This window comes from Ictalurus furcatus, chromosome 2 (assembly GCF_023375685.1).
Source record: "Ictalurus furcatus strain D&B chromosome 2, Billie_1.0, whole genome shotgun sequence".
NCBI classification, from domain to species: Eukaryota; Metazoa; Chordata; class Actinopteri; order Siluriformes; family Ictaluridae; genus Ictalurus; species Ictalurus furcatus.
The window spans coordinates 15,722,611-15,750,604 of record NC_071256.1 but is presented as its reverse complement, the minus strand read 5'-3'; the positions used below and the strand labels follow the sequence as shown (position 1 = coordinate 15,750,604).

Below are 27,994 nucleotides of genomic sequence, written 5' to 3'. Positions count from 1 at the left end.
CAGGTGGACTCCAATCAAGTTCTAGAAACATCTCAAGGATGATCAGTGGAAACAGGATGCACCTGAGCTCAATTTTGAGTGTCATAACAAAGGCTGTGAATACTTATGTACATGTGCTTTTTTCTCTCTCTCTTCCTAATATGGGGTACTGTTTGTAGAATTTTGAGGAAAATAATGAATTTAATCCATTTTGGAATAAGGCTGTAACATAAAATGTGGAAAAAGTGAAGCGCCATTAATACTTTCCAGATGCACTGTAAGTACGTGGTTTCAGACGCAGTCGTGCTCTCTTTTTTGCCGTCAAACGATTGAGCGCTGCCATGTGTGTGAATGTGTCCTCTCACAAAATGCAGTGAAAACTCCCACACTACATTAATAGTGTGATTAAGGTGTGTACATGTCTATAATGCACTTCGATAATGCGACTAAAATAGGAATACTCCAGATGTCTTAATTCGATTTGTGTTTACTTCAAGTATGACAAATCAGATTAAGGTAATCAATAATCGCTGTTTACATGGTAGTTTCCTAATCAGAGTATCGTCTTAATCGGGTTTATATTGGATTATTGTTTGTCCATGTAAACGTACTCCCAGAGCACTGCTTTATGAATCCGTAATGATTTACAGAAGTAAATAAATCAATCTGGCAATCTGAGTAGAGGGTTCCATTCTAATCTGGCAACCCTGTATTCTAATCCACTTGTGCTGAGGGTGCTTCGTCATGGCGTCGAGTTTGTGAGAAACTCGCTTTTTTTCACCCACTCGGAATCGGGATTTAAAAACATGCCGGGTTTGAGAGAAGCTGCGTTAGCTGGAGCTGCCCTGGCACTAACCGGAGGCGTCGCCTATGTTATCTGGAAGTTACGAGACACCAAGCAAAGCAGAGAAGCAGAGAAAGTGACGTTAAAACAGAATTTAAACGCAGAGAAACAAGAAAAGTTTGTCGAGAAAGAAATAAGGACCGAGACCGCGCACGAAGCTCCTACCGTCTCTCAGGTCTGTTTCAACACATCGCTGATCACTTCGCTGAGAGAGTTAATCACAAACGAGTTAAATTACTACTTTAGCTGGTGCTAGTGCTAGCTAACTACATTAGCTAACTTGGTCCACTTGTGCACTGTCTAAGAGTTTGCATTCTGCGAAGAAATCAGGTTTACCCCTTAACTAATCCACAGCCAGCCCTAATGACCGTTAAAACCTATGCGATTCAAACGCGCTCTGACGTCATAAAGAGTTTCTTGTTATTAGTTAGTCAGCTAACTAAAATAAACAACCATCTTAAGCGACTCGAAAAGTCCTGCAGTTCAAAGTATATGTGACACCTGACCTTTAAACTGCTTTCTGAATATACACTGTGTCGCCAAAAGTATATGGACACTCCTCCTTATTATTGAGTTCAGGTGTTTCAGCCACACCCATTAATATCTGGTGCATATAATCAAGCACAGCCATACAACCTCTCTAGACAAACCGGGACAGTAGAATGAGGCGTCGTGAACAGTTCAGTGATTTTAACCCGGGCATGGCTGTAGTATGTCACAAATCATTTCTGCTAGAGCTGAAGCTGGGGATAGGATGTCCAACACGCTCATTTTGGCCATGTACTTTTGATCATATAGTGCATCTCTGAAGCTTTGTCCAAAAATCATGCCTACACAGACAGCCTCTTCCCAAAACGGAAAGCAACAATATTTTGAAACGTCGTGCACAATCTATATCACCATAAATACTGTAATCTGCAGATGTCAATAACATAACAATTTATAAAAACAAGAGGATTATCTCTGCTTGGCCAATGCTGTGACCAAACGCAGTCGGACACCATGGGGATGGAATGACTTTGTCAACACGTTTTATTTCCTTCAATTGTTCTTTCATTCTTGTTGTATGTTACTATTAGATATGGGCACAAGTACTTAAAACTCGAGTTACTGCCTGTGTGGAGTTTCTGTGTATGTTCTCTGGCTGTTCTCTGGCTTCAAGGTTCTCTGGTTTCCTCCTACCTTCCAAAAACATGTTGATAGGTGGACTGGCTATGTCCCACATGTGTATGTGCATGGTGCCCTGTGATGGACTGGCATCCCACACCCAGTGTTCCCATGATCAGCTTTGGATCCATCACAATCCTGACCTGGATAAAGTGCTTAATGATTAATGAATGAATGGAAAAAATGCTCGAGAACTGACGGCAATAACTGGTCATCACAACATAATAAATTCCATAAAACATACAAACTGTTATCTGATTGGTTTTGGTGGCATTGGAGGTGGGAACTGCAGTCTGAAGGGGTACAGTGACATTAGGGGTGAAAAATGTGTTCTAGCTACTAGGTAGCCATGATTTTGCAAACTTGCAGTGTTTACATCTCGATGTGTTGAACAACTTAGAACATGGCACCGTTGTTGGTGCACCACCCAATATTTTTAGGTGAGCAAAAGTACTGGGACAGATAGTTTTAAAGTAAATAATACTTAATATTTGGTTGCATATCCCTTGCTTGCAATAACTACATCAAGCCGGTGACCCACTGACATCACCAAACTTTTTCATTCTTCTTTGGTGGTGCTTTTCCAAGCTTGTGCCATAGCTTCTTTCAGTTGTTTGTTTTGGGGGGTTTCTCCCTTCAGTTTCCTCTTTAGGAGGTGAAATGCATGCTCACTGTTGATTGACTTGGCCAGTCTAAAACCTTCCACTTTTCCCCCCTGATAAAGTCCTTTGCTGTATTGGCACTGTGTTTGAGGTCATTGTCTTGCAACATGATAAAGTTCCTCCCAATTAAATTGGATGCATTTCTCTATAACTTGGCATACAAAATGTTCCTGTAAACTTCTGATGTTACCATAATCATCAATAATAATAAGTTGCATCATCAATAATGATTAGTGAGCTTATTCCAGAAGCAGCCATGGAGCCATGTCACTGACTGTTGTTTTGGGGTTTTTCTTCACAGCTCTTACAATGTTTCTTTCATCATCTGCTGTTGTTATCCTTAGCCGACCTGTTTGAGGTCTGGTGGTTAGTACACCAGTACTTTTTTTTTCAGGACATGCAATATTGTTGTATTGGCTATACCCAGTATTTGTGCAATGGCTGTGAATTTTTTCTCTTTCTCAGCTTCAAAATGGCTTGCTTTTCTCCCATATACAGCTCTCTGGTCCCTATGTTGGTTTATCCTTTTAAACAAGAAATGTAGTCTTCACAGGTGAAACCCAGGGCTCAAACCAAGAGTTGACATTCAAAGCTATTAATTGTCAATCTAACAGGGCACACATGGGCAACAAGAAACACCTGTCAATTGCATGATTCGTTATTTTAGATCATTTGAAAAATAGATGAGTTCAAACAAAAGGTGCCAAGTTCTAAATTGTTTAACACACCTTGATCTAAATATTAGGAAATGAAAGCTGAAATTTTCACAATCTATTGTGTTATTTTCATCTTTTGATCTTGAACCCAAATGTCTTTAGTGTATAGCAAAAGCAAAATAACGGGCCTTGACATTCCAGTACATTTGGTGGGGACTATATATAGTGTCAGTTCATTGTTGATGTTGTTGCTTTTGTGTGTGTTTGTGTGCAGCAGCGACAGGCAAGAGGTTCTCAGGTGTTGGTGTTGGGTTTGGATGGTGCGGGCAAGACGAGTCTTCTTCAATGCTTTGTGACAGGCAGCACGGAGCAGGAAGTGTCGCCCACGCAGGGGTTCCATGCCGTCTCTATCAACAGAGAGGAGCTGCACATCGAGTTCCTCGAGAGTATGCACACAACCTACACGCACCGCATGACGCAATATTCCTCATTTACACTTTAATGTCTTGGTAGTGTGAGTAAAAAATTTAGATGGAGACATTTCTTCAATAAGTTATGTAAGGAGTAAAACAGTTGGGGAAGTGCTGTTATAGGAAAATAATTAATCACAGGGTGGAGTGATGTCGTTACCACCCTGAAGTTGATTGTTTTACCATTCCTCTTATCCACAACAGTTTACCAACGTATGGAATGTCTGTGAAACAAGTTAATTCCTAGTTGTTCCCATTCCCTCTCTTTTATGTTCTCTTGGAAGTTAATATGACGACAACAAAAAACGCAGCTTGTCATGTTACCAGTAAAACTGTAAAGCAGAACGTTCTTTTCCAAGACCGTTCCAGAGCACTGACACTGGAGACTCCTTCCATAAGTTTCTTGTGAGGCTTAGATTATATTGAACATCCCCAATACAAGTACCTGTGAATTAGTTTTTACTATTGAAATGATGACGTATTAGTATAAGCACATTAATATAGGCTGCTGTTACAGACAATTAATCAACAATGCAAATTTTACAGTGCTGCGGTATAACATCAAACTGTGATGAAACTTTAGCTATCATCATAAATAATTTTTATATCAGCACATGCCTATTCTTCACACGCTTGTAAATGATGGTTGTAGTAAAAGTCCTCCTGTTTCGTATGTAGTTGGAGGCGAGGAGAAGCTCAGAGACTACTGGCCCATGTATCTGAAAAAGGCTCGGGTGTTGGTGTTCGTGCTGGACTCTTCCAACTCCACACGCTTTCCTCTGGCTAAAACCAGCCTACACCGGCTGCTGGCCGCTGAGCTGTACCTGCCGTTGGTCCTGCTTGCTAATAAACAGGTAAACAGCACTAGATCCACTAGAGCGATAGTGTGGCTGGTTTACTATGGAGCTTGGAAGCTGACAAAAGTATTTGCATATGTATTTCATATACGTCTCTGAATACGAATGCTGTTTATTCTGTGGAGTATTTAGTAAATGTACATTTTTGCCAGTGTTTTTTCTTTGTTTTGAACTTGCCGGAGGTACGATTTACCTTCAGAATCATATAAAAACGTATACAGTAAACGGGTTACAGTTTTGATATTTAAAGAACACAGAATGCTGCTTTTCCCTTGGAAATCCAGATGGTTCACATTTACATAAAATATGTTTTTGATATATTAATTTTGGGCGCACAGTGGCTTAGTGGTTAGCACGTTCGCCGCACACCTCCAGGGTCGGGGGTTCGATTCCCACCGTGGCCCTGTGTGTGCGCGGAGTTAGCATGTTCTCCCCGTGCTGCGGGGGTTTCCTCTGGGTGCTCCATTTTCCTCCCCCAGTCCAAAGACATGCATGGTAGGCTGATTGGCGTGTCCAAAGTGTCCGTAGTGTGTGAATGTGTATGTGATTGTACCCTGCCTCGTGCCCGATGCTCCCTGGGATAGGCTCCAGGTTTCCCTGTGACCCTGAAAAGTATTAAGCGGTATAGAAGATGGATGGATGTTAATTTTTTTAGATACGTTTTTAGGGTTCTGGTTTTATTTATTTGTTTATTTTTTTTATCTCAAAACCATAACCTGTAATTTTGAAATGTACACTATGCAAGGTCAAGCTTACCCATAGTACATTGAAACGAACCAGAAAAAACATTTGCAAAAATGTCAAAGTGATTGTTAAATTACACCACTGAAGAAATATATTTAATGTGACGCTTCTGTAATCATGAATATAAATTCATATTTCCTCAGAATCCAAGCTCCGTAGTTCATGAACCCAGATAAACTAAAAGGGAAATTTCTTCTTGTTCTTCTTCATCTTCTTGTTGTTGTTGTTGTTGTTGTTATTATTATTATTATTATTATTATTATTATTATTATTATATATAAAGAATATTTAGAATATGTAGAATGTGTGTTTTGTCCTGAAAAACGTACTGAAATGTATTTGTCTCTCTCTGTCTCAGGACCTCCCGGGTGCGTGTGGGGTGACTGAGCTGTACGAGTCGATGGCACTGGGTTCAGTAGGCGATGGCCGTAAGCTGTGTGTTTTGGGCACGCAGGTTCGGAAAGGTTCGTCCGCTGCTCATCCCAGTGTGCAGGATGCTTATGAGCTCATCCTGGAGATGATGAACAGTAACTGTGCGGAGTAGCAGAACTCCACCTAATCGCTAATATCAGCCTCAACAATAAGGCTGATTGGTTATGTTTTTAGCTAAGATTAACAAATGTCTAAAAGAATCAGGGCTATTTCATCACCAAAGACATTCCTTAAACAGAAAGCACTAAACATGATCGTTCAGGGTTACGAGTTTATTGTTGCATCAGTATTTAAGTAACACTAAAGCAACACAGTGTTTTTTATTGTGGTTTGATTGGGTCTTATACAATGTGGCTTAGATGTTAGATGTTCTTGTATAACTACCAAAATTTGCTGAGCACTGTGTTAATACTGGAAAGACTGTTATGAATGTATCTGTGTATAACATGAATCTGATACACAGACTTTCGTAATTTTTTTTATATTATAATCTCCTGTATAGATGCTGTTACCTTATGTTAGATGTTTAAAGCAATATATCTGTTTTAAAACTATTCAAACATCCAATAAAAAGTCCACATGTGCGATACTGCTTTCTTAAGGCATAACCAGTAATTAAAAATTCCACAATATCTGCCTAAACTTTTATCATCATTTACAATATTATTATGGATCATTTACATGAAATGAACTGTACAAAATAACTAAAATGTAATTTTTTTTAGTTTTGCACAAGCTTTAAGGCTAACAAGTAAGGGAAACTTCTAACCATCTGTTTAGCATCAAGCATGTCATGTGTCTAAATCATCACACGTTCATTTAAAAAAAAAAAAATTTAAAAACTGCCTCAGGAACACCGTTACTATGAAACTTAAAAGAAGCACAAGTGCTGCACAAGTGCTGCGGTGTGATGAATCCTGATGTGAAGCTGTTGTTTTTCAATAACAGCACATCCTAAAGAGTGTTATTCCTCCTGTACAACAGCAACATTTAGCGTTCATTCCTGTTATCACCTACTTGGTGATAACAGAGGAAAATAATCAACAATGCAATCATGTGATGCATCCCAACAAGAAACAGAGAGCCGTCACCCTGAAGCTGATTACTTTCCAATAACAGTATGTTGGGGGTTTTTTTTTACTGTTCTTATTTCTTAGCTATTTGTATATAAATTTTTATTAATTAAATAATGAGATGTACTACTTTTTTATAGCTAATAGTTTCTAATTTTATTTAATAAGCTTTATCCAAAAAGAAGCTTATTTAAAATTTATGTAAAGTGTCTCCAGTGTCACCACTCTGTAAGAGTCGGAGCTAAAATAGTAACTCCAAGTTTTCCACCACAAGAAATTCTTCAGGATGATGGATGTTGCGCTTTATGTTTTCTCAATAACAAGCTGCATTTTTTTTGTCTCTTTAACTTCAAGAGAAACTGGAGGAACGACTGTTTGTAGCTGTTATAAGTCGTAACAGGAACTTACTCGTCTGCAATATTAAATGCAACTATAAGTGGATAAAAGTGATTGGAAAATTGTTGTATAAGCGGGAAAATACACTTTGGGACGTGCTGTAATTGGAAAATAATCAACCTTGGGGTGATAACAGTAGTTGGGCTGTGTAACACTACATTTCATCAGTTAATTTCCTACAACAGTATGCACTGATGTATTTTATTCCTTAAGGCCCGTTCACACCAAGAATGATAACTATAACTATATAGCGGAATGATATCGATGGGATCACTTTCAGAATGATATTTTCCAGCTGATAAACAATAAAACACTGACAACCAATCAGAAACCATTTTGAATTTAAAGCGTTCGTGCATTTACAATGGCAGACGACATTGCGGAGAAGCTAATCGCTGAGGTCGAAAAAAAACCCTCCACTGTTTGACAAGTCAAACCCCCTTTACAAAGATACTTTAAAGAAAACTGATATATGGAAAACAATCGGTTATACCCTTGGAATGAATGGTGAGAAATATTAACAGAGATGAGATCATAATGCCAGGCTAGCAAACAAAATTACCTCAAGTATCCAGCGCTAGTTTCGACAACATTGTCCTGCTCACTTTGAAATCTGCAGTGAAAAAGACTAGGTGTTGTTTTTATTCCACTACATTGACTACGTTAGCTAAATTCACTGTCTAGGTAGATTGTCTTCTTTCACGATGTCCAGGACGCCTTGAAACTGAGATTGACTCATACGGAAGTATGAATAAAAATTGTCTTCAAAGACAACAACTCTCTAATCAGAGTGACAGATTCTCCCAACTCCTCTCGTCTTCGAAGGATATCACGTACCAAAAAGCGTCTGGTTTTCCTTTGATGTTTTTGTGTAACATAAATCAGCAGCAGGTCATCTACATCCATTTTCACTTTAAAACCACAGCGCTACAGCTAAACCGTCTGTTTTATCGTTCGTTAGTAAGGACGCAAATATAGTTATCGTTATTGTTATAGTTCTCGTTATTGTCCTTGGTGTGAACGTGCCTTTACACTATTAGCTACAGATTTTATATTTATTTTGGATGAAATTTTCTGATTTCACTGCAACCCTTCCTGATTGAAAATCAAGCTCAGCTTTCCCCTGCATCACAGACACACAAATGAGAGCACGGCCTTCTATTGTAACTCCATGCTACTGGATCTGTGCTACTCAGAGCCATGTGACACCAGTAGCTCGGGTAACAGGCACCGTGGAAACGCTTGAGAGTTCCACTCGCTGATTCTGCCACCTGAGGAGCATGGCGTCTCCGAATACGAGTAATGTCTCTAGGTGATAGCTAACATATTCTTACTGTGCAGAAATATTTAACAACATTATGTTTGACATGTTGTAGCTTTGCTTTTTTTTCCCCCCACAGGGCATTTCAGCTCAACTCCCTCACCCAGGTAAAGAAGGTGCCATGTTCGTAATTCCTAAGCATGTTACATTGTTGTCTATTGTTGGGCACTGATTTTATTTTTCAGAATCCTGCAGCTCGCTCGGCCCCGAGAATCTAAAACAGTTTGGCTCACAACTCCACAGTAAGTCCTCTAGAACTTTATAGATATTGAGACCTTGATATTATGTGGGTAAGTCAAATTAAAATCTTTTTTAATTGATTATTTTTGCATTGTTAATTGCAAATAGGTGACAAAGAAGTGCATCATTTTTCTGCAGAATTTCCATGTCATTCAGTGGAAGTGTTCCAGCGCTTAGCGAGAGTCCGGATTCCTCTAGAAATTTTTTATCTGATTTTAATTAATGTGGCACTTTTAATGTTTTCATTTGACTCACCATTGTATAAAGGATTTAGCTAAAAGTACTTGAATTACTTAAATTGCAAAAACGTCTGATAACATTTTCGCTTTGTTATTATGGATTATTGTGTGTAGATTAATATCAAATAAAAGTACATTTAGTCCATTTTAAATGAAATCTATAATACAGTAAAGTGTGCAAAAAGTGAAGGAAATGCAAAAAGTCAACTCGAATAAGTGCGCCTTGGTAAATTCTCAGATGCACCCGGTTTTCCTGTGTGTTTGTGTCCATCTACATTCACACTGTAGGAAGGTGACTTGGGGCAACCAGGAGACAATATGGTCGCCGTCCAGGACAGCATTAATAGCCGTACCAACAACAAGGATTCTGGCTCTGTCGCAACCCAAAAAAGATTTGTCTGCCCTCAGTCAAGACCTGCTTAGGTAACTAGCAGTGTGAGATCATTCAGTTAGTGCTTCAGTCAATATGGCTTTTGTATGATTTGGCTTAAAAGGTGCGCAAAGCTAAAACGTGGTTTCTGTCAAATGCAGTGTTAAATCAGTGTTTTGCTAACCTATGAAACCCAATCACGCACGACATACATGACTCTACGTTATGACTGATATGTCGTCTGGCTTTCTGTAAGCAGGATCAGCTTGCTCATAATCCAGAGACCTAAACAGCGTTCAGAATTACACTATAAGTATCCCTTCTTTGTTAGCTACACTATCTGTGTAGCTCCAATCAAGGTTTTTTTGTTTTTTGTTTTTTTTTTTGGCTAAATTGTTTCTTACAATGATGAAGTAAATTAAGAAAGCTAAGAGGATACCAAAAAGCTTTTGTTTAATAGCATTTGTCTATTTATCTTTTAGCATTTGATGCATTTTTCCCAGATTTTGCAACATTAACAAGATCACTTACTTTCTGCGGAATGATAGCATAGCGAGAAACTTGTGTTGTGTCAGAAACCACTCCCTATCTCCTATATAGTGTACTATATCGGGTGTCTGCCATTTTGTAGCATTGTCTGAATTCTGAGTGAACAACTTCCTTCCCTACATTCGTTCACTCATTTATACCCACCATGCACTCTGATTTCGAGCATACATCCAATGTACACTCGCCAACGCACTATTTCCTGGCAATAGAATGCAAAAGAAAAATAAAGATGGCGGACGGGAACATCAGAGGTGGCAACTTTTACAAATGTAAGTGTAACTTTTTATTAATTAAAATACATCCGTATCGAGATATTTCAAAGTAAATTTATAAAGATTATTGGCACAGTATTTATTTTCAGCCACTTAGTTTGCGATTTAACTTTTAAATGACCAACTATACACATCAAATGATGATTGATTGTTCACATTTATTAGTTAACACATTCACAGTACGGCATTCATATACAAAGAAAAGAATACATTAGAAAATAATATATTGATGACATTTTAATTAAATTAAGGACGGATGGGGAAAATATATAGTTGCATTTGTTTCTTACAGGAGTTAGAAGGATCTATTCATCAGTTATTAAGTTCAGTGGTTTTCAAAGTGGGGGCCGCCAGGGGGCGCTCGGGGGCCTCAACAATTTGGTGTGAAAAATAAATTCTCACTCTGACAGCCACACACACAATAAATTCCTAATATAATGTAATGTAAAGATGTAAGATGTAATTATTAATAATAAAAGGGGAGGGGGATATATTCAGAAGTCTGTATTTTTAACGTGTTTTAAAGACATCTTGCAAAAGGAGGGCCTCAGTCAAATGTTAATGCCATTTGGGGGGCCTTGCCCTGGAAAAGTTTGGAACCCCTGATTTAGTTAACAGCTGGATGTATTTTGTCTTATATCTTCTTACCGATAGTTGGCATCTTCGAGCTAACAAAGCACACCTTAAAGTTGTTATTCTTTCTGACATCTGCCTTTTTCTTCTCCTTGGGAAAAAAAGAAGTTTCACTAAATGCAAAACTAATCAGACGGAGTAGATTTTACTGTTTACATGTTTACCTCAGGAGTCAGCTTCAGGACACTGACAGGAAACCCCTCGAAAATTAAACCCTGTGAAAACAGTTGTTTTCTACTTTTTTAAAATAAACAAATAAAATAAATGTCACAGATAGTAGTGTTTTAATTATCTTTTTTCTTTTTAAATTTAATAAATATATTTATTAACTATAATAAATAAGCCTAATAGTAAATAAAAATGACAAGCAGTTTTTGTTTTCTTTATAAACTAATACAATAAACGTGACAAATGAACAGTGAGAAAATGAACTTTACTGTTTTAATGCAATCCATAATGTCCACGACAGAGTGCTCTCTGACTCATTTCCCTTCACCTCCTCCCCATATAGTGGACTCAAGTGTTATTCTCTATATAGAGAATAGTGAATGAGTGAGCGGTTTCAGACACAGTAATCGTGTGTAAGTGACTGTAGCACGTACTCGCCATTTTCCATACCTTAGGAACCACAGTGGAAACTCTCAAACATGTTAGACGAGTCTTAAACCAAGTGTGCTGACATTGAGAGCATTTCATAACGAAGGTTCTGTAAGTGCCTACTGGTTTACTCAGTGCCATTAGCGTGTTATGTTTGTCATTAGCATTTCAAACTGATTTGAAACAGTTACAAAATGACAAACAATGACAGTCTTTATAATAAATGTTATGTCGTAAAAATTGTCAAAAAGTCTTTTTTTTTACGATACAATAAAGGTAAAACGCGCTTGATTTGAGGCGAGATTTGGCCATGTTGGCGTTCCACACAGATTAGCTTTCTCAGCCTCACGCGCTCTGCTTACTTTTCAGCGCGCGCGCTCGCTTCTCAACCTCGCGCGCTCTGTATTTCCCTCAGGAAAAAGCACGAGGGGATTGAAGAAGCAAAGAAGAGGAGCGCGTGTGTTCCTTCCAGTACAGCACAGTACGAACATGTCGCGCGCCTGGCAACTCCAAATGTTCGTCACAGGAGCTCCCAGGCAGTGAGGTATGACGTCACAGCGTGGAGTCGTCCAGTGTTTAATACCATTATGACTTATGATTCTTTTGAATGAATCAAACTATGAGAGATTTGATTTATTTGATTCACCAGTGTATTGAAATATACCCTTATATACTACATCCTGTCAGAATAGTTATTTATAGTGCAGTTCTATGCATGTAAACATGTAAACATGATTTATGGAATATTTCAGATTTTAAACTGTCAGTTTATTATTGTTGTTAAAATGTGATTCAGTTTGGAGCACATCTTAACCCCAGTTTGAGTAGGGTTGATCTGTGTGTGTGTGTGTGTGTGTGTGTGTGTGTGTGTGTGTGTGTGTGTAGCCCCCCTCATACAAAGCAATGTGAGCACAGTTGTCCCGTGTGGCACATCAGCCCTGTGGTGCAGAATGCTGTGGCCTCTCCACGCATTCTCCAGCTTGCTCAGCCCAGACACACACACCCTGAGTACAAGAGCAACCGCCAGGTCTTGCGCGCGCACACACACACACACACACACACACACACACACACACACACACACACACACACTAAAACTAACCACTATGAATAGATTACAAATGTAGTGTAATCTATAAAACACTTTGTGTGTGTGTATGCTGCAGGTAGAAACATGCATCTCGTGTGCAGCTAAATCAGCTCAGGCGAGTCCGAGGCTTGAGCAGCTTTGTGTGCCCAAAGTGCGAGAGAGCAAAGTTTTCTACCAGCTTGGCCATCCTGAGAGCACCATCAGGCCTGTAAGAGAGAGAGAGTGAGAGAAAGTGTGTGTGTGTGTGTGTGTGTGTGTGTGTGTGTGTGTTTCAATTAAAGGAACACTCCAGCATTTTGAACCCGATCTTCTATCCACTGCATCTGTAATGTGTGTGCAAGTGTGAGATTACTACAGACAAGAATTTCTACACATCATCTTGTAGTGAGAAAATGACAGACATGTTTACTCCAAACTCACTCAAGTCTAAGGGAAGCTGTTTAATTATGTCATTATATTGTTTTATGAATTCTTTAGGCAAATATATTAATAAATTACATCCTCCTTTCTTTTTTTTGAGAAAGAGAGAAGAATTTGGGTTGTGTTACCAACAATCAGTAGTCTGGGTCTGATTGCCATGGATACCACAAAACCTTTGGGAAATCAAAAGTAATCGGAGTTCATTTTTACTGTATTACTTAACTGGTGGAAAGTTGGATAAAGCCACATAAAAACGGCTTTGGTAAGATGTTCCATCAATTTTATCTCATTCCAAGACCTTTATTTTGCAAAGTGGAATGGTTGAAGTTATGTAATCTACACTGTTTGTATAAATTATGTAAAGAATAAAACACTTGGGGGATTGCTGTTAATACCCTGACAATAACAGCTTAACAGGTTCCTGTTATCAATTGCGTTCTATACGTTGACTCAGCTGCCTTTCTTTTTTCTGTCTCTTCAAGTTAATACATTTTATTTTAAAGCAACTTGTCATTTTACAGACAAACTGCAATGCACAATGTCCTCTGATTTAACTTGGATTGTTACAAAGCACTGAGAGTGGACACCGGAGACTCCTTCCAAAAATGATAAATTAATCATCTCCTCAAAGAAAACTTCAGCATATCATCAGTTACACATGTTTTTTTTTTCAATGAGTTAATGTGGCACGACCATTATACATGTCCCTTTGAATTCTGACCAATCACAACTGAGAATTCAACAATGCAGTAGTATAAATGTAGTTAGAAAACCATATATTCAAATATCAAACATTTAAGCTTCTTTATATGCTAGTTTGGAGTAAACAGGCTTTCTGTTTTTTTCTCAGTACAGAGAAATTTTGTTAAATTATTGTCTGTGGTAATCACACACATACTTCACACACAGTAGACACACACGAGTTTAGGTTGAAAATCACTGGCGTGTTTATTTATTTATTATTTATTTATTTATTAATCTTATGACTATGTTAAGGCATTTACCTTTTGGTAAGGTCCACATCATGAGAGAAATTCATGAAAAATGTGACCTTTTGGAGATATTTGGCTGATCTCTATAAAGAAGCATGCTGTTGGGTGCATGTGCATGAGTGTGGTGCTACAATATCAAGCCTCATTTATCAATCTTTTAGTATTCACTTGCTTATGTTGATCAAAGATAACCAAATTGTAAACTATCATAAATGCAATAAATCCTCCAGTAATGCAGTTCAGCCACTGCAGCGCATCACCTACTATAAGCAAATGCTAACACTTTTTTTTATAGGGCACCATTGCTTTGTCCTAATTGAACAGTCTTATTTGTCTGATTAATGGATTTTTTTATTGCTTTGTGTTAAGTCATTAATATAAATTTGAAATGCAATGAAACATGGTTTAAACTTAGTGTAATCCGTATATAAAATCACAGTAACTCATCACTAATTTATTATTTGAAGCAGATCTGTCAAAATTTACACAAACTCAGGTGTGAATGTCACCTGAGAAAAAACAGTGTTTTTCTGTTTTTCCATACTATCTGGATTTTCAAGAACACCCTTTTTTTTTTGTTTCGTAAATCAAATGATTTATGAATAAATTTGTTCAGCTCCAGTTTGCTAAATGAGGCCTATTGTTAGCTTTAATATGTATGTATTCATAACCAACATTTGTTTTTTAAACCAGGTGTCTAAAGGAGCAAGAAAAGCCACAGCAAGCGCTCGCGTGAGAGAGCTCTCGATCCCAAAGAGCTATATCCCTCCCTGAAAAAAGAACTAAAGAGACAGAGACCTCATAATCAGCAGCGTTACTGTCATAGTTAAAGAACAGAGAGAGTGAAAACAAAAATAACAGATGGACTTAATAAATGACCACATTAAGAAGCATATAAAAGGGTTTCCATATTTTTCTTTTCTTTTCTCTTTTGTGCTTTTGCTGTCTGTAGGCCTCAGACTTTACCTTGGAACGTTTCAGTCTGAAATGGGAAAGGTTGTGTTATTTTAAGCAAAATGCCAGAATGGTAAACACAGCAAACAGGAGAACTTTTCTCAGTCGATCAGTGTGTCTTTTGTGTGTTTTTCACATCAGTTCACACAGCTTTAGTTTTGGTTACGAAACAAGAATGAAGAGTCGGTGTGTGGGGGGAAAAACGTTGCAACTCAAACACAGACCTTCTTTAATAACTTTACAGAGTAAACTGCTTCTGTGTGTGAATGTTGATCCCAATGACATTTCTGAATGTGATATAAGTAAGGAATAAAAGAGGACGGGTCATACTGTTGTAGGAAAGTAATCAATGACAGGGTGGTGCGATGCAGCCAATGTGAAGAGTTTTATTCCTCCCATACCACAGCAATTTGTCAACACTAACAATTTCTTTGATTCATTATAGAACATGTTGTACATTTATCCATTTATAGCTACACTGGAGACTCCTTTTAAAACTGCTAAATAAACATCTCCTCACAGAGAACATCAAATCAGCAATTACACAATTTAAAAAATAAAATAAAATCTCTTTACTTGGCACATACACCATACAAATTCTGTCAGAGTTGCTATTGTAGAAAATTAATCAACACCCTCTGACCAGTCAGAATCATTTTGCCTCCACCTATTTGTTTTGGATTATTTCCTTAATTCCTAAGGCAAGTTTTTTCCCCCCCAGTTATTTTGTCTTTCACTTCATGGTCATATGGTTTTGTGTAATTGTATAATCTATTTTCTTCCATTTGTTTTTAGTGTTTAAAATAAACAACAACAGTACCAATGACTATAATTACAGATTGTATTTACATTTTATTAAGACAATATTAAACATTATTTCTAGCTTTGATTCTAACATTTAGGCTGTATGTTGTAAAAGGTTTACATTAGACAAACGTTATAAAATAAACATCCAAAACCAAGAGGTGTACAAACTTTTGTCAAATCTACTTATAATGTGCAGTTTCTTTTTCAAACACTAGGTGCCAGCATTATGGAAAACAAAACAAAAAAAAACAACAACAAAAAACTCTCAAAACCTCTTTTGCACTCTTTTTGCCCTTTCACAAAACTTTTATTCTACATCTACATGATTGGCAACGATTTCAAAATGGTTGCACAATAAAAAATTTAAATTAAGTAAAAGCCTGCAGCCAAAATGAAATATTTTAACACATGCTGTAGTGAGGCTGTTAAGTTACCTGCCGTGCATGTATTAATTACTAAGCAGCAATGGCATGGCATTGATTTTTAATAGCTAAAAGGTAAGATTATATCAATCAAAGACAAAATTGTAGCCTCTGTATCTGACAGGAACTGACATGCCATGAAAACAAGCACAAGACCTGCAGGTCACATACATCTTCATAAACCACAGACGTTTGCCAACAATTAAAATTTTTATTTGTTAATGAACAACGCCCAATCACATGACATGCATATACAGGTCAAGAGCTTCTGGTAATATTCTCCAGATCAGAATAAGAAAAAAATATGACTTTGACTGCAGCATGATTGTTGGTGCCAGACAAGCTGGTTTTGGTGAAGCTGCGTGTATTGTAGCTTCAGATTCCTGTTCCTGGTTGACAGGAGTAAAACCAGATGTGGTCTTCTGCTGTTGTATCCCATACATTTCAAGGTCAGATGTGTTGTGCATTCTGAGATGCTTTTCTGCTCACCATGGTTGTGAGGGGAGAGTGGAGTATAATGCAATGAACAATTATATCTTTATAATTCAATTCACCAAAAAGACCAACCGTCATTTGGGAGTCGAAAGAGTCGACTCTTAGTGGTGATATAACATGATTGATCTAAAAAAAAAAGAGCCATAATTCATATAATCACTAGCACACCGTGTGTGTGTGTGTTTGCTGAGTCTTCTACTCCAGTGGAATTTCATAGAGCCAAGCTTTGTGGAATGGCCAGGCAGTCGATTTCCTGTGAACACCTTCTCCCATCTGAGCTGTCGGTCTCTCCAGCTCCTTAAGAGTTACCCCTGGCCACTCGGTTAGGGGTGAATACTTATGCAAGATAAAGATATATATAAATTATATGCTAGATCCCATGAAAATTGGACAGTCCACACCCATATGGCATTGCGGAGGCGTTTACTACAAGCCACAAGCGACAAACCTCTTGCTACCTCAGTGATTTGTTGTTTATTACTGTAAACACAGGGACAGATTTGTGTAGCACCTCTAAATATAAATATAAATTAAAGATTATTAGTCCACATTAAGTAACTGACCACAAATACAGACCAAATGCTATCATATGCTGACTACAAGACATTCAAACACCCACACACTGGGTAGACTGAGCTGGACTGAGTAACACTGCTGATCAGCTTTCAGATCACTAAGACGAGACGGGTATCTTCCTGGAACTGAGACAGAGAGAGAGAGAGAAACAGAGAGAGGAAGAGAAGGATTTGCATCCAGCTGGCATTCTGACATCTGAATCTCTGTCTCTCATTCATCCATCTCTCTCTCTCTCACTGATAGGTTCCACATGTATTTGTCTAGTCGTTGTGGCAACACTCAGTCTCGCAGTTTGTACTGCCCAGTCGAGTTCTGGATGGAGATCCAGTCTGTCTCGTGCACTCACACACTCTTTCATCACCCATTAGAGGCCCTTATTCAGGATCTAATATCAAAAGCATGTGTGAGGGAAAGATTCGTTATTTATTTATGCTGTTAACCGTGATGTACAGTACTGCTTATAGGTGCTATACTATTGTAGTGTGTGTGTGTGTGTGCATGCCAGGTTTTAGAGCGTGCAGCATTGGTGTTCAGCTCAACGTTTATTTTTCCTTGTGGGCGTGTGTCCATTCTGACACCCATTAACTCTAATCAAAACACACGTGCACACACACACACCAATAGTTTGCTGTTTGCAAACTCGTCAGCTCTTTGAGCCAGTGAGCAGTGAGATATATGAGTCTTTTTCTTCTTCTTCCTCTTGATCTTTTTGTAGATGTAGGCAATATCATTAGTCCTGCAGTGTAATTTGATCAAAATGCTTATATTGAAACTTCTTTTCAAGATCTGACCTTTCTGTTAGTGTGAATTTGTTCATCATAATGAATGTTTGTTGTTTTTATTTTTGTTCATTAAATATATATATAAAAAAAAATTTTTCTTCTTCGGCCAAGTTTATGTTCAGATATAAAGAGCACTGAAACGTGTTACATCACATACATCATAAAGAGCCTAGTGACAAATCTAGCAACTTTCTGAGCAGAGGTTAGTGAATGTCCTTTACTCAATTCAGCTGTCCAGCTCACATCACAGCTGTTGGTTATGGAGTTGAGTGAGCAGGTTCACTCAACTCACCACCAGTCGGTATAGCCTAGTTTTGCTTGCTTGAGTCGATGATCCAAGTCACCAATCACTGATCACCATTACTGCAATGATCAATCACTGATCACCACTGGTTTCAACAACTAATCACTGATCAACACTGTTACCAATGAAAAATCACTAATTACCATTTTTCCAATGACCAATCACTAATTGTCATTTTCCCAATGACTGATCACTGATCAATATTGTTCCCAATAAGCAAATATTGTTCCCAATAACCAATCACTGATCACCATTGTTCCCATTGATCACTCACTGATCACCATTGTTCCCAATGACCAATCACTGATCAACACTGTTTTCAACAACCAATCACTGATCACCGTTTTCCCAATGGCCAATCATTAATTACCATTTTCCCAATGTCCAATCACTAATTACCATTTTCCCAATGACCAATCACTGATCAATATTGTTCCCAATAAGCAAATATTGTTCCCAATAACCAATCACTGATCACCATTGTTCTTAAAGACCAGTCACTTAGCAGCATTGTTTGTCCCACCCATGCACTTCATTGTTCCTCATTTTATAGTATCTTCTTGTCAATATAAGGAAGTTATTTCATCTGTATCGAGTGTAGAATCCTGTTTAGGACAGAATGGAAATGAGCCATTTGGGAGCTGAAGAGTCAACTCTTATTGGGTAGTTGAGCCAAATGATCTGCCTCACTGAAAAGAGCCGGACTCGACATCACTAATACATGTGGCCCTGTGCTCACAATTAAAATTCTTCTTGTTACTCAGATCATTTTCATGCTATACATTTGACTGTATCAGTTAGCCCTTACTGTTAACAGGAAATGCTATATACAGTATATGTAAATATACCTGTAGAGACTTGTACTCAAAATAGATTTCTTTCTCTCCTTTCTTTATTCAGTGGTCATTTCTTTTAAACATTTTGTTTGTTGAGCCCTCAGAAAAACTGGCTGAAACTGGTTCACGCTGTGTCTGACAGTGCCTCTTTGCATTATATTCTTTCATAACAGACACTCATTCATCACAGCGGAAACACATCAGCTTAAAAGCCTATTCAAATGAAACACTGATTTGCATAGTTGGGGCATTCTTTCCAAATTGTCTCGAATCCAGCATTTCATATACATTGAAAATCTCATCAAACAATAACACAGAGACTATGTTGTTACTTTACATCATCACAGCTCTGTTATTACCTTAATTATTACCTTTATTACTTTTATAATCTTTGTAACACTCAGATGTAACGTTGTACCTTTATATGAAACATGCGTTTTATTTTCTTATTCACTGGTGAGGTAACGACTGCTGACAGGATCTCTTTTCCCAGATGTTCCACAACAAGAGGAATTAAACACTTTGGGATATGGTGTTAGGTGAGATAATTAACTGTGGGATGATAATAGTCAATCGAGATTATTTTCCTGTAACTGCATGCCCCCAAAATGTTTTATTCCTCACTCACCGTATCACTTGATTACCTTTAAAGATACATTGGCAGATAGCATTATAGAATATAGCACTGCATTCACTCATAACCATATATACAGTTTATTTTTTTATGTAAACATGACATTTGTGTGTGCAATATACATTTACTTCACATACATACTGCAAAAAATAAAGAACATTGAGCAATGAGAAAGTACTAGCCCTGTCCCATACTGGACAGATGAATAGAATAAGAAGGACAGATGGAAAGAGAAGGGATGGATGATAGAGAGATAGAGAGGACTAGCGGCATGAGCTGTGCGTATAAAGAGCACTTCTTGCTTGTATTCAGTCTTTGACTGATCCCGGTTGAGCAGGCAGTCCCTCTGCTTGTCTCCATTGAGCGTTACGCATCCTGAACCATTTCTACACGAGAGACAGAGAGCGAGAGAAAGAGCACATGTGAGTCTTAAAATGGACAGATCAATATGATTTTAATCACATGCATTTACATTTCAGATTCGTCTCTGGTTAGCCAGGTTGAAATCTGATCTCCATATTGCACATAATATGCAAATCAGCTCATTACACTTCACCACCAACTTCCTGTGTTCAGTTATTCTATGCAAAAAAAAAAAAGCCCTGAACACCTGCATCGAATATCTTCATTTTGCAAAGCCTTTTAAATGAGGGTTTGCTAACAAACTGCCAGCAAAACAGTATCCCTATCCCAGTTGGATGATCCTATCATGTTTAATGTGTTATCATGTCATGTTTTGGAAGGAATTTTGGTTGTCCAATATGGCTGGAGCAGACAGATATATACACACCTGCATAAGATCTGGGTAAAATCTTCTGAAGTGGTATAAATTATGATTCAACCTAAATTTCTATACTTATATATAAGAAGATACTATAATCCTTATACTCAAGACATGAAATGGCTGTGTAAACTGGGTAAACTGAACTTTGCAGTTGCTCAGATTGAAGCAACATAAGAACAATTCTAAAGAGTAATCCAGTGAATGAATAGTAGAGGTGAAATCATCAGGCTTTCACCTGATACAATAAGATTTTAAGTCATTGGGCAACCATTAAATATCTAACAATACCATGAATTGTGCAAGTACTTAAGATAATGTGTATTACTAGCATGTAATTACAAACTGTTCAAATTTCACAAACCACCTCAGTACAGATTTATTTTATAAACATGACACACCTATTCACATGTTAGGCTCGTTACTTAACAGTGTACAGTATTGTATAGTATAATTTAGCTATCTTCAGTAAGCTATATACTATAGCCTATCCTGGGAACACTGGGCACACTTCACCCCAGTTTGGACACCAATCCATTGGAGGGTACCATGGACACACATATTCACACATATTCACATTGCAAATTACTTTATCCATTCCATTTACTGGCATGTTTTTGGGAGGTGGGAGGAAACCCGAGAACCCAGAGGAAACCTATGCAGACACAATAACTCGAGCTCAGGATCAAACCGGAAACCTGGAGCTGTGATGTGACCCACTGCACCACCCTGCCAACATTAGGTCCAAATTGACATTACTTATAGGACTACTTGTACAACATACAGAAGTGTTAGTAGTCTTTATCAAAAACATCTCCTCATGCTACAACCCTGTTTCCAAAAAAGTTGGGACACGGTGTAAAATGTAAATAAAAACAGAATGCAATGATTTGCAAATCATTTACACCCTATATTTAATTGAAAATAGTACAAAGACAACACATCAAATGTTGAAACGGAGTGGTTTATACAATAAACCACCTCAAAAAACATGCTTCTGTGTGACTATAAGAGCGTGGGGAAAAAAGATCTGCTATTCATCAGTTAGAGGGTGAGCGGCTAAGAGCAAGATTTAAACACCAGCAGGACAGGGGCTTGCATTGTGTTTTGGTAGTTCTTGGATGATCATCTAAAGACCATGCCAACCTTAGGATGAGAGGAAAGAAGCTAGTCCAAGAGCTTATATTTTATATTGGTTGGTTCAGGACATTGAAACAGTGAAACAGTGAAACAGTGACATCAGGAGGTTTAGCGGACACGTCACTTAGTCGTCATGACAACAAGTCGAGCAACTCTGGTTATTTGCGTGACTGTGCTGTGTATAGCCGCTGAGGGATTCGGCTTTTCATGGTTAAAAAAAATTCGGAACTTGTAAAAGTATTATTTATACTCTGCTCAATAGTAGATGCATACATCTTATGTAGTAATGGTTTGGCTCCTAAACCAGTGGAAATGTGGGCCTAAAAAATGCTAACTGGTTCCTTGAAGTGTCAGTGTAACAAAGCTAACAAATAACTGTTCATGATATGACAATATATTTGGAATAATAAATTTACCAGTGGTATCATGATGTCACAGCAACTCTGAGCCAAACTCTCAAGCTACACCCACACTAGCGACACACACACACACACACACACACACACACACACACACACACACACACACACATATACGCACAATGCCCTGCTTTTCCTATTCAGGACAGCACTCAGGTTGAACCGGTTTGCCAAAGAGAGAGGAAAGAGACAGACAGGTCACATGCATCATGTGGAGCTTTGAGTGCACTTGGATTTACGCTTTTAGTTCCCAACATTCAAATCGAGCATCAGTGACAGGCTTTCCCAGAGTCGCATTTGCATTGGAAATCATCCGCACAGGATACACACTTATATAAGCTGGAGAGTTGCTTCTTATAACCACAGCGCTGTTGAATTCTCTATTCTGATTGGTCGATTAATCTTCTATAACAGCAGCTCTGACAGTAATTCTGAGCTTGTGTATCACAGTTTTATATTACTGTGCACTGATTTGTATAGTAGATGATGATGAAGGTTTATGTAATCTAAAGTGAATAATGAACAATTATGAAAATGTGTTATTTAACAAAGAAAAATGTATGGAAGGAGTCTCCAGTGTCAACGCTTTATAATAACAATAAGAGATGAAGCTGTAACTTTCAGGTTTCAGGACAGAAGGCCTGGTGTTTTCCATTATAAAATTAAATATTATTAACCAAAAAAATGGCCGGTCCACCATTTGAAATGCAATGGTAAACAGATCAAAAATATGATGTGTGGTTTGTTGAAAATAAAATTAATCATTGGCTAGCAACATCACAACACCATATTGTTAATTATTTTCCTATAACAGCACATATATTTGATATTCACTCCTCTGTGCATTATGTATATATCTTTGCTGCTTTCAGATACATCTTTTAATGTATACTCTATGAAGATCTGTGGAATTTTGTTTCCAAGAAATATGATTTGTTTCAGAAAACTGCAAACGTTTAATTGATCGTGGATTCGGTAGAATCTTTACACATTAGAGGAATCTAACCGGTGCAGGTCTGCTTAACTTCACACTGTCAGCACAGTTTATCTCAGACCAGACAGAGACATGTGGAAACAGGGCAGGGATGTCCATGTCTATTCCAGTAACAGACTAACATACTGTATTAGAGCATGAAAAATTCAAACTTATGCAAAACATAGGATCATTAAACCAAGACCGAGAAACATTTCCTCATTACGTAGTAATCAGGACATGGACAATGACGTTAAAAGGAGTGCTTGCACAATTTCTCCAGTTACCTCAAACATAATGAATTTGCACTATATTAACTGCTTTATCAAACCTCAGCTCTTTAACAAGTGTGTAACGCTTATTTCAAAACCTGAAAAGATGCTAAATGTGGGATTTTAATGACCAAAATGTATTACCTACCCTTCAGGGAAAGGGCAGTGACATTACAAATTGTGTTTCAGGGAAATGTACACACCTCTTCCACTTAAATCAAAAGTTGCCAATCAGCCAAGACAAGTTTGCCATTCAAATTTTGGTTCTTTATTTTTGGGTTTAGAGCTGTGAGGCTTTTTTTTTTTTTTAACCACAAATTATCATCATGTTACAGTAACTGCTCTAACACACCCCTGTAAGCAGGATGTGGATTATAAATTAGAAATTTGGCAGAGCTTTTCTCATAATCTTACAAGTACTCAGTCAAGACATGTTTGGTGTTTAGAACTGAGGCTAACAAGGCTAACAATAATAGCTAATATCTTATGATTGACAGTTAGAATGCTAATCACTCTAAGAAGCCTGATTTAGCTCACTGACTTTTTGGTGAGCCCTTCATGGTGTGTCTGAGCATGAAAAACAAAATTATGGTGCAAAATATGTACTCAATATCACTTGACCAAAGATTTGGGAAACAGTCTTCTACTACCTACCAATCAGGAAGTGGATGATGATTTTAAAGGAGGATGTTAGCACAATTATAGTTTCCATGGAACTCCTCATACCTGTTACAACATATGAACATATCATCTTTGGACTTTACATCAGCCTTTATCATGTCATGTGATTACTGTCAGAAAAAAAAAAAAAGCCTGTGGACTTTTCCAGTAATGTCAGATATCGTCTGGATGAAGATGCTAGTTAGTGCTTAAACACAAAAACACACACACACACACACACACACACACACCCAGACACACACACATTTGTTTTATAATGCTTGTTTGGACCTTCCTTAAACCTAACCTTTTTTTAATATGCATATATATTCTGATCTTTGTCCAGATAAAGATATAAAACCATGCCCACACACACACTATCTATGTATCTACACTTACTGACCACTGAACCTCAAGGTTCGGCATCTTCTGAGATGCTTTTCAGCTCACCATGGTTGTAAAGAGTGGTTATTTGAGTTGCTACTGTATAGCCTTCCTCTCAGCTCGAACCAGTCTGGTCATTCTTCACTGACTCCACCCACAGAACTGCTGCTGCCTGGATGTTTTTTGTTTTTCGCTCTATTCTGTGCAAACTCTGGAGACTGTTGTGTGTGAAAATCCCATGAGATGTGCAGTTCCAACATCCATGCTACAACCTGTATCAGCAAGACTGCGCTGCTGCCACATGATTGTCTGATTGGATAATTACATGAAGGCTCAGTTATTCCTAATAAAGTGAATACATATGTATATCTAGATCTAACTATCAATCGAGCGAAGACAGATCTTACACAATACTCTGTGATACGACTGTAAGTCATGGTACATAGCCAACTTATCCCAGATAGCACTCACACTAGTGATGAGTTTGTGAATGGGTCGATTCTTTGAGCCGACTCTTTTAGGTGAACATCAAGAGCTGACTTATATGAATAATTTTCGTTTGAGGTATGAATTTGAGTCAGCTGTGTGATTGAGGTAGAATGACAGGAAGGATCCGCTGCACTGCTGCTGCTTGTTAAATGTTGCTGAATGTTGACAGTGTATTAATGGAGATGAGCGGTCATCAGGATAAATGGAAATTAATCTTTTTAATGAAACACAGACACAGCATTATTATCACAGATAATAGAGATACTTAGTGTATTTTTCAATGCACATTCGTAGCTGCTTGCTGATTTTACAATTATTTAAATGGATTTTTATGAAATCCATGTTATTGTAATGTTATTTTGTTAATTAGAACATTAGGCCAAAAATGGCAGTGAGTCATTTGAGATCCAAAAGAGTCATTTCTTACTGGTGAGCTGAGCCACAGGATCTGATTCCATTAATCAGATGTCTAGCCTTTCAAAACTGTCCCAGTCAAACCCACAAGTCTGCAGAGTGCTTCATACCCATAATAATAATAATAATAATAATAATAATAATAATAATAATAATAATAATAATAATGCACCACTGTTAAATTGCTTGATTCTTATTGGACAGCAGCTCTAACAGTAGTTCCAGCTGAAAGGTTTATATTAATGCATTTGTTATAATAAAATAATATATTGTTTGTATGGTGGACACTTCATATAAACTGATTTAAAAGATTGTCTAAGTGTTGATATGATGACATTTCTGTGAGGAGATTATTAGTTTATTTTGCAATTTTTGGAAGGTGTCTCCAGTTCCAGCACTTTGTAACAGTCAGATGTAAAGCTTTCTGACAGAAGAAGATGGCTTTTTTTTGTGGCTTCTCTGTAACATGACAAGCTGCGTTTATGTTCTTATATGGTTTTATATGGTCTTATGGTCTAGTTGTACTTACTGTACAACTAGAGAGAAAGGAGAGGCTGATGACAGAACGATCATTTATAGCTCCGAATAAGTAATAAAAGGATCAGAATCGTTTTGTTGATGATCCACAACATTAAATGTAACTATAAACAGATAAAAGTAAACTGTATTGTTCTTTGATGATTACAAAAATGTTCTCCTTGGCAAATTTCCATAGTAAATAAAACTTTTCATGAAAAAATAAAACATTTGGAAAATAATCAACATATCATGACAATCAGGCATGTTTTCCGAGCAGAGGTATTATGTTGACAGATCTTGAATGGGAACACTGGACATGAACTAGCTTACAGCTTGCCATCATCTAGATGTTTGGCATAACTTGGCAGCAGAACCTTTCAGTGCATTGTTTCAGCACTTGTCATGAGGTTATGAGTATCAGTACACTCAGTACTCTGAGCTCTGATATCAGTAAACCATGTATCAGTACATGAGTGGTACATCAGCAAAGCATTCGCCCTATCATCTGTAGTTTGTGAGTTCTATAACAGCGACACTAGCTAATAATAGGCTTCTGTGAGCTCATGTATGTAGAAGGGGGCAGATAGCACTTTCCTTCCGCGTGTTATGCCAGAACGGTGACACAGAATTAGTAGCAGTCTGAAAAGATGTGGTTGGCTGGCTTCACATGTCATCATCATATGATGGGGGACCTAAGTGGTGGGTGGGAATAAGCCAAGACTAAAGGAGGGAGAAAATATCTAAAACAATATATATATATATATATATATATATATATATATATATATATAGTTTTATCTCAATAAAAATGGAATATTTTTAAATAATAATAATACACAAAAACAACACCTTCATATCATCAACTGGTTGTCCCTAATATTCTGACTATGTCAAATGAATGAATATTAACTGGTTATTAAACAGTCATTAGGTTCTCAACCTGGATGTAATGTGTTCAGGAATAATCATTTTTAAAAAAAAGCGCTATGGCTTCTATAAATAATATTTAAAAAATCGTAGTTGGATTCTTTTTTTTTTCCTTCAAAGTTTGGTCTTAATGAGTAAATGTGTATTATTTATTTGTTGCGTGTGTGAGAAGTGCCCCTTCACTCACCAGCGTCTCCTCCTCACTGAGTCCACATTCAGCGGCGATGAGCGCGAGCGTTGCCCCGTCCGGGTTCCGGCCCCCGCGAGAGAAATTCTCCTCCAGTACGCGCAGCTGATCCTCCGCCAGACGCGTGACCAGCGCCTCCGTCCCGCTCCCGTTAGAGGCCATCGCGCTGCTCAGAAACCAGAGACACAGGGAGACAGGAGAGCAAAAAATAATCACCAAGTCAGTCCCGAGTTTCAGCGCGAGACAGTGCTGCAGGATAAACACAGCGGCGTGCGCAAGGTAAGCGCGAGAAAAAAATGGAAATGCAGGAGGAGAAGTTTGTGCGTTCCCGCCCCCTCGGACAACCAATTCACTTTAACAGCATGATCCTACAGCTTAAAGGCGTAGTCTTACCGAGAACACACACACCCAACACACACACACACAACCACACACACACACACACACACACACACACAACCACGTACACCCACAAATGACACGTGCGCGTGCAATTGCAACTACGCAAACGCGCGTGGACAACAGAGCATCTTAACAGTAGAGTTGTGCTCTAACACTGATGATTTAATACACTTTAAAAAGATTTACATCTTTTACCGTGTATCTGTGTCTGCTCGTCCTCTCATCTTGTGTACTTATTACGCAGTATTTACACAATGACGTCAGAACAACCTTGGACCTTTGTGTTGCTGGAGGCTGATGCACCTGTAAAACCAGGTGGTATTCTGAGCGTGTTCCGGCCACAGGTGTGTTTACCTGAAGAGCAGGTGTGGCAGAATATCTTCATAAAGAAAAAAATATAAATAGATATTTGAATACACTTATAATATTAATTAATAATAATAATAATAATAATAATAATAATAATAATAATAAAACACCTCATATTGAATCAGTTCATAAAGAGTGACTTACCCCTTGCAATGTCTAATACAGTACAGCTGGTGTAGATGGTGGAGATATATAAATGAGTCAGTGGCAGTTGACATCACAATCAAGCAGTATTATTATAGTTG

The 27,994-nt window shown here is 37.9% G+C and overlaps 3 protein-coding genes across 4 annotated transcripts; 2 read left to right on the top strand and 1 right to left on the bottom strand.

Annotated features, from left to right (window-relative positions):
* Nucleotides 1-555: 555 nt before the first annotated feature.
* arl9 (ADP-ribosylation factor-like 9) lies at nucleotides 556-6,395 on the top strand. Of its 2 annotated transcripts, none has more exons than XM_053650254.1 (4): nucleotides 556-998; nucleotides 3,586-3,754; nucleotides 4,457-4,632; nucleotides 5,738-6,395. In XM_053650254.1, exons 1-4 carry the CDS (start codon nucleotides 786-788, stop codon nucleotides 5,921-5,923), a joined length of 744 nt encoding a protein of 247 aa, XP_053506229.1. In that variant the 5' UTR covers nucleotides 556-785; the 3' UTR covers nucleotides 5,924-6,395. The 2 variants fall into 2 exon arrangements, with proteins under 2 accessions (XP_053506229.1, XP_053506224.1); XM_053650249.1 differs by having other exon boundaries at nucleotides 565-998; nucleotides 3,583-3,754.
* Nucleotides 6,396-7,133: 738 nt separating this feature from the next.
* LOC128623295 (testicular haploid expressed gene protein-like) lies at nucleotides 7,134-15,901 on the top strand. The gene is made up of 8 exons (XM_053650266.1): nucleotides 7,134-8,579; nucleotides 8,681-8,708; nucleotides 8,787-8,843; nucleotides 9,369-9,503; nucleotides 11,917-12,045; nucleotides 12,387-12,528; nucleotides 12,668-12,799; nucleotides 14,697-15,901. Exons 1-8 carry the CDS (start codon nucleotides 8,561-8,563, stop codon nucleotides 14,775-14,777), a joined length of 723 nt encoding a protein of 240 aa, XP_053506241.1. The 5' UTR covers nucleotides 7,134-8,560; the 3' UTR covers nucleotides 14,778-15,901.
* A 3,968-nt stretch (nucleotides 15,902-19,869) lies between these two features.
* Nucleotides 19,870-27,426, bottom strand: hopx (HOP homeobox). The gene is made up of 2 exons (XM_053650248.1): nucleotides 26,979-27,426; nucleotides 19,870-20,199 (listed from the first exon to the last, which is right to left on the bottom strand). Exons 1-2 carry the CDS (start codon nucleotides 27,138-27,140, stop codon nucleotides 20,122-20,124), a joined length of 240 nt encoding a protein of 79 aa, XP_053506223.1. The 5' UTR covers nucleotides 27,141-27,426; the 3' UTR covers nucleotides 19,870-20,121.
* Nucleotides 27,427-27,994: the final 568 nt, after the last annotated feature.

What these genes read in the sequence shown, in the direction of transcription:
- arl9 (XM_053650249.1), top strand. Translation starts at nt 786, where the DNA reads ATGCCGGGTTTGAGAGAAGCTGCGTTAGCTGGAGCTGCCCTGGCACTA. An exon ending in AAGCTCCTACCGTCTCTCAG is followed by an intron (nt 999 to 3,582) that starts GTCTGTTTCAAC and finishes GTTTGTGTGCAG; the next exon opens with CAGCGACAGGCAAGAGGTTC. An exon ending in GCACATCGAGTTCCTCGAGA is followed by an intron (nt 3,755 to 4,456) that starts GTATGCACACAA and finishes TTTCGTATGTAG; the next exon opens with TTGGAGGCGAGGAGAAGCTC.
- LOC128623295 (XM_053650266.1), top strand. An exon ending in CTCAGTCAAGACCTGCTTAG is followed by an intron (nt 9,504 to 11,916) that starts GTAACTAGCAGT and finishes TATTTCCCTCAG; the next exon opens with GAAAAAGCACGAGGGGATTG. An exon ending in AGGAGCTCCCAGGCAGTGAG is followed by an intron (nt 12,046 to 12,386) that starts GTATGACGTCAC and finishes GTGTGTGTGTAG; the next exon opens with CCCCCCTCATACAAAGCAAT.
- hopx (XM_053650248.1), bottom strand. Translation starts at nt 27,140, where the DNA reads ATGGCCTCTAACGGGAGCGGGACGGAGGCGCTGGTCACGCGTCTGGCG. An exon ending in TCAGTGAGGAGGAGACGCTG is followed by an intron (nt 20,200 to 26,978) that starts GTGAGTGAAGGG and finishes TCTCTCGTGTAG; the next exon opens with AAATGGTTCAGGATGCGTAA.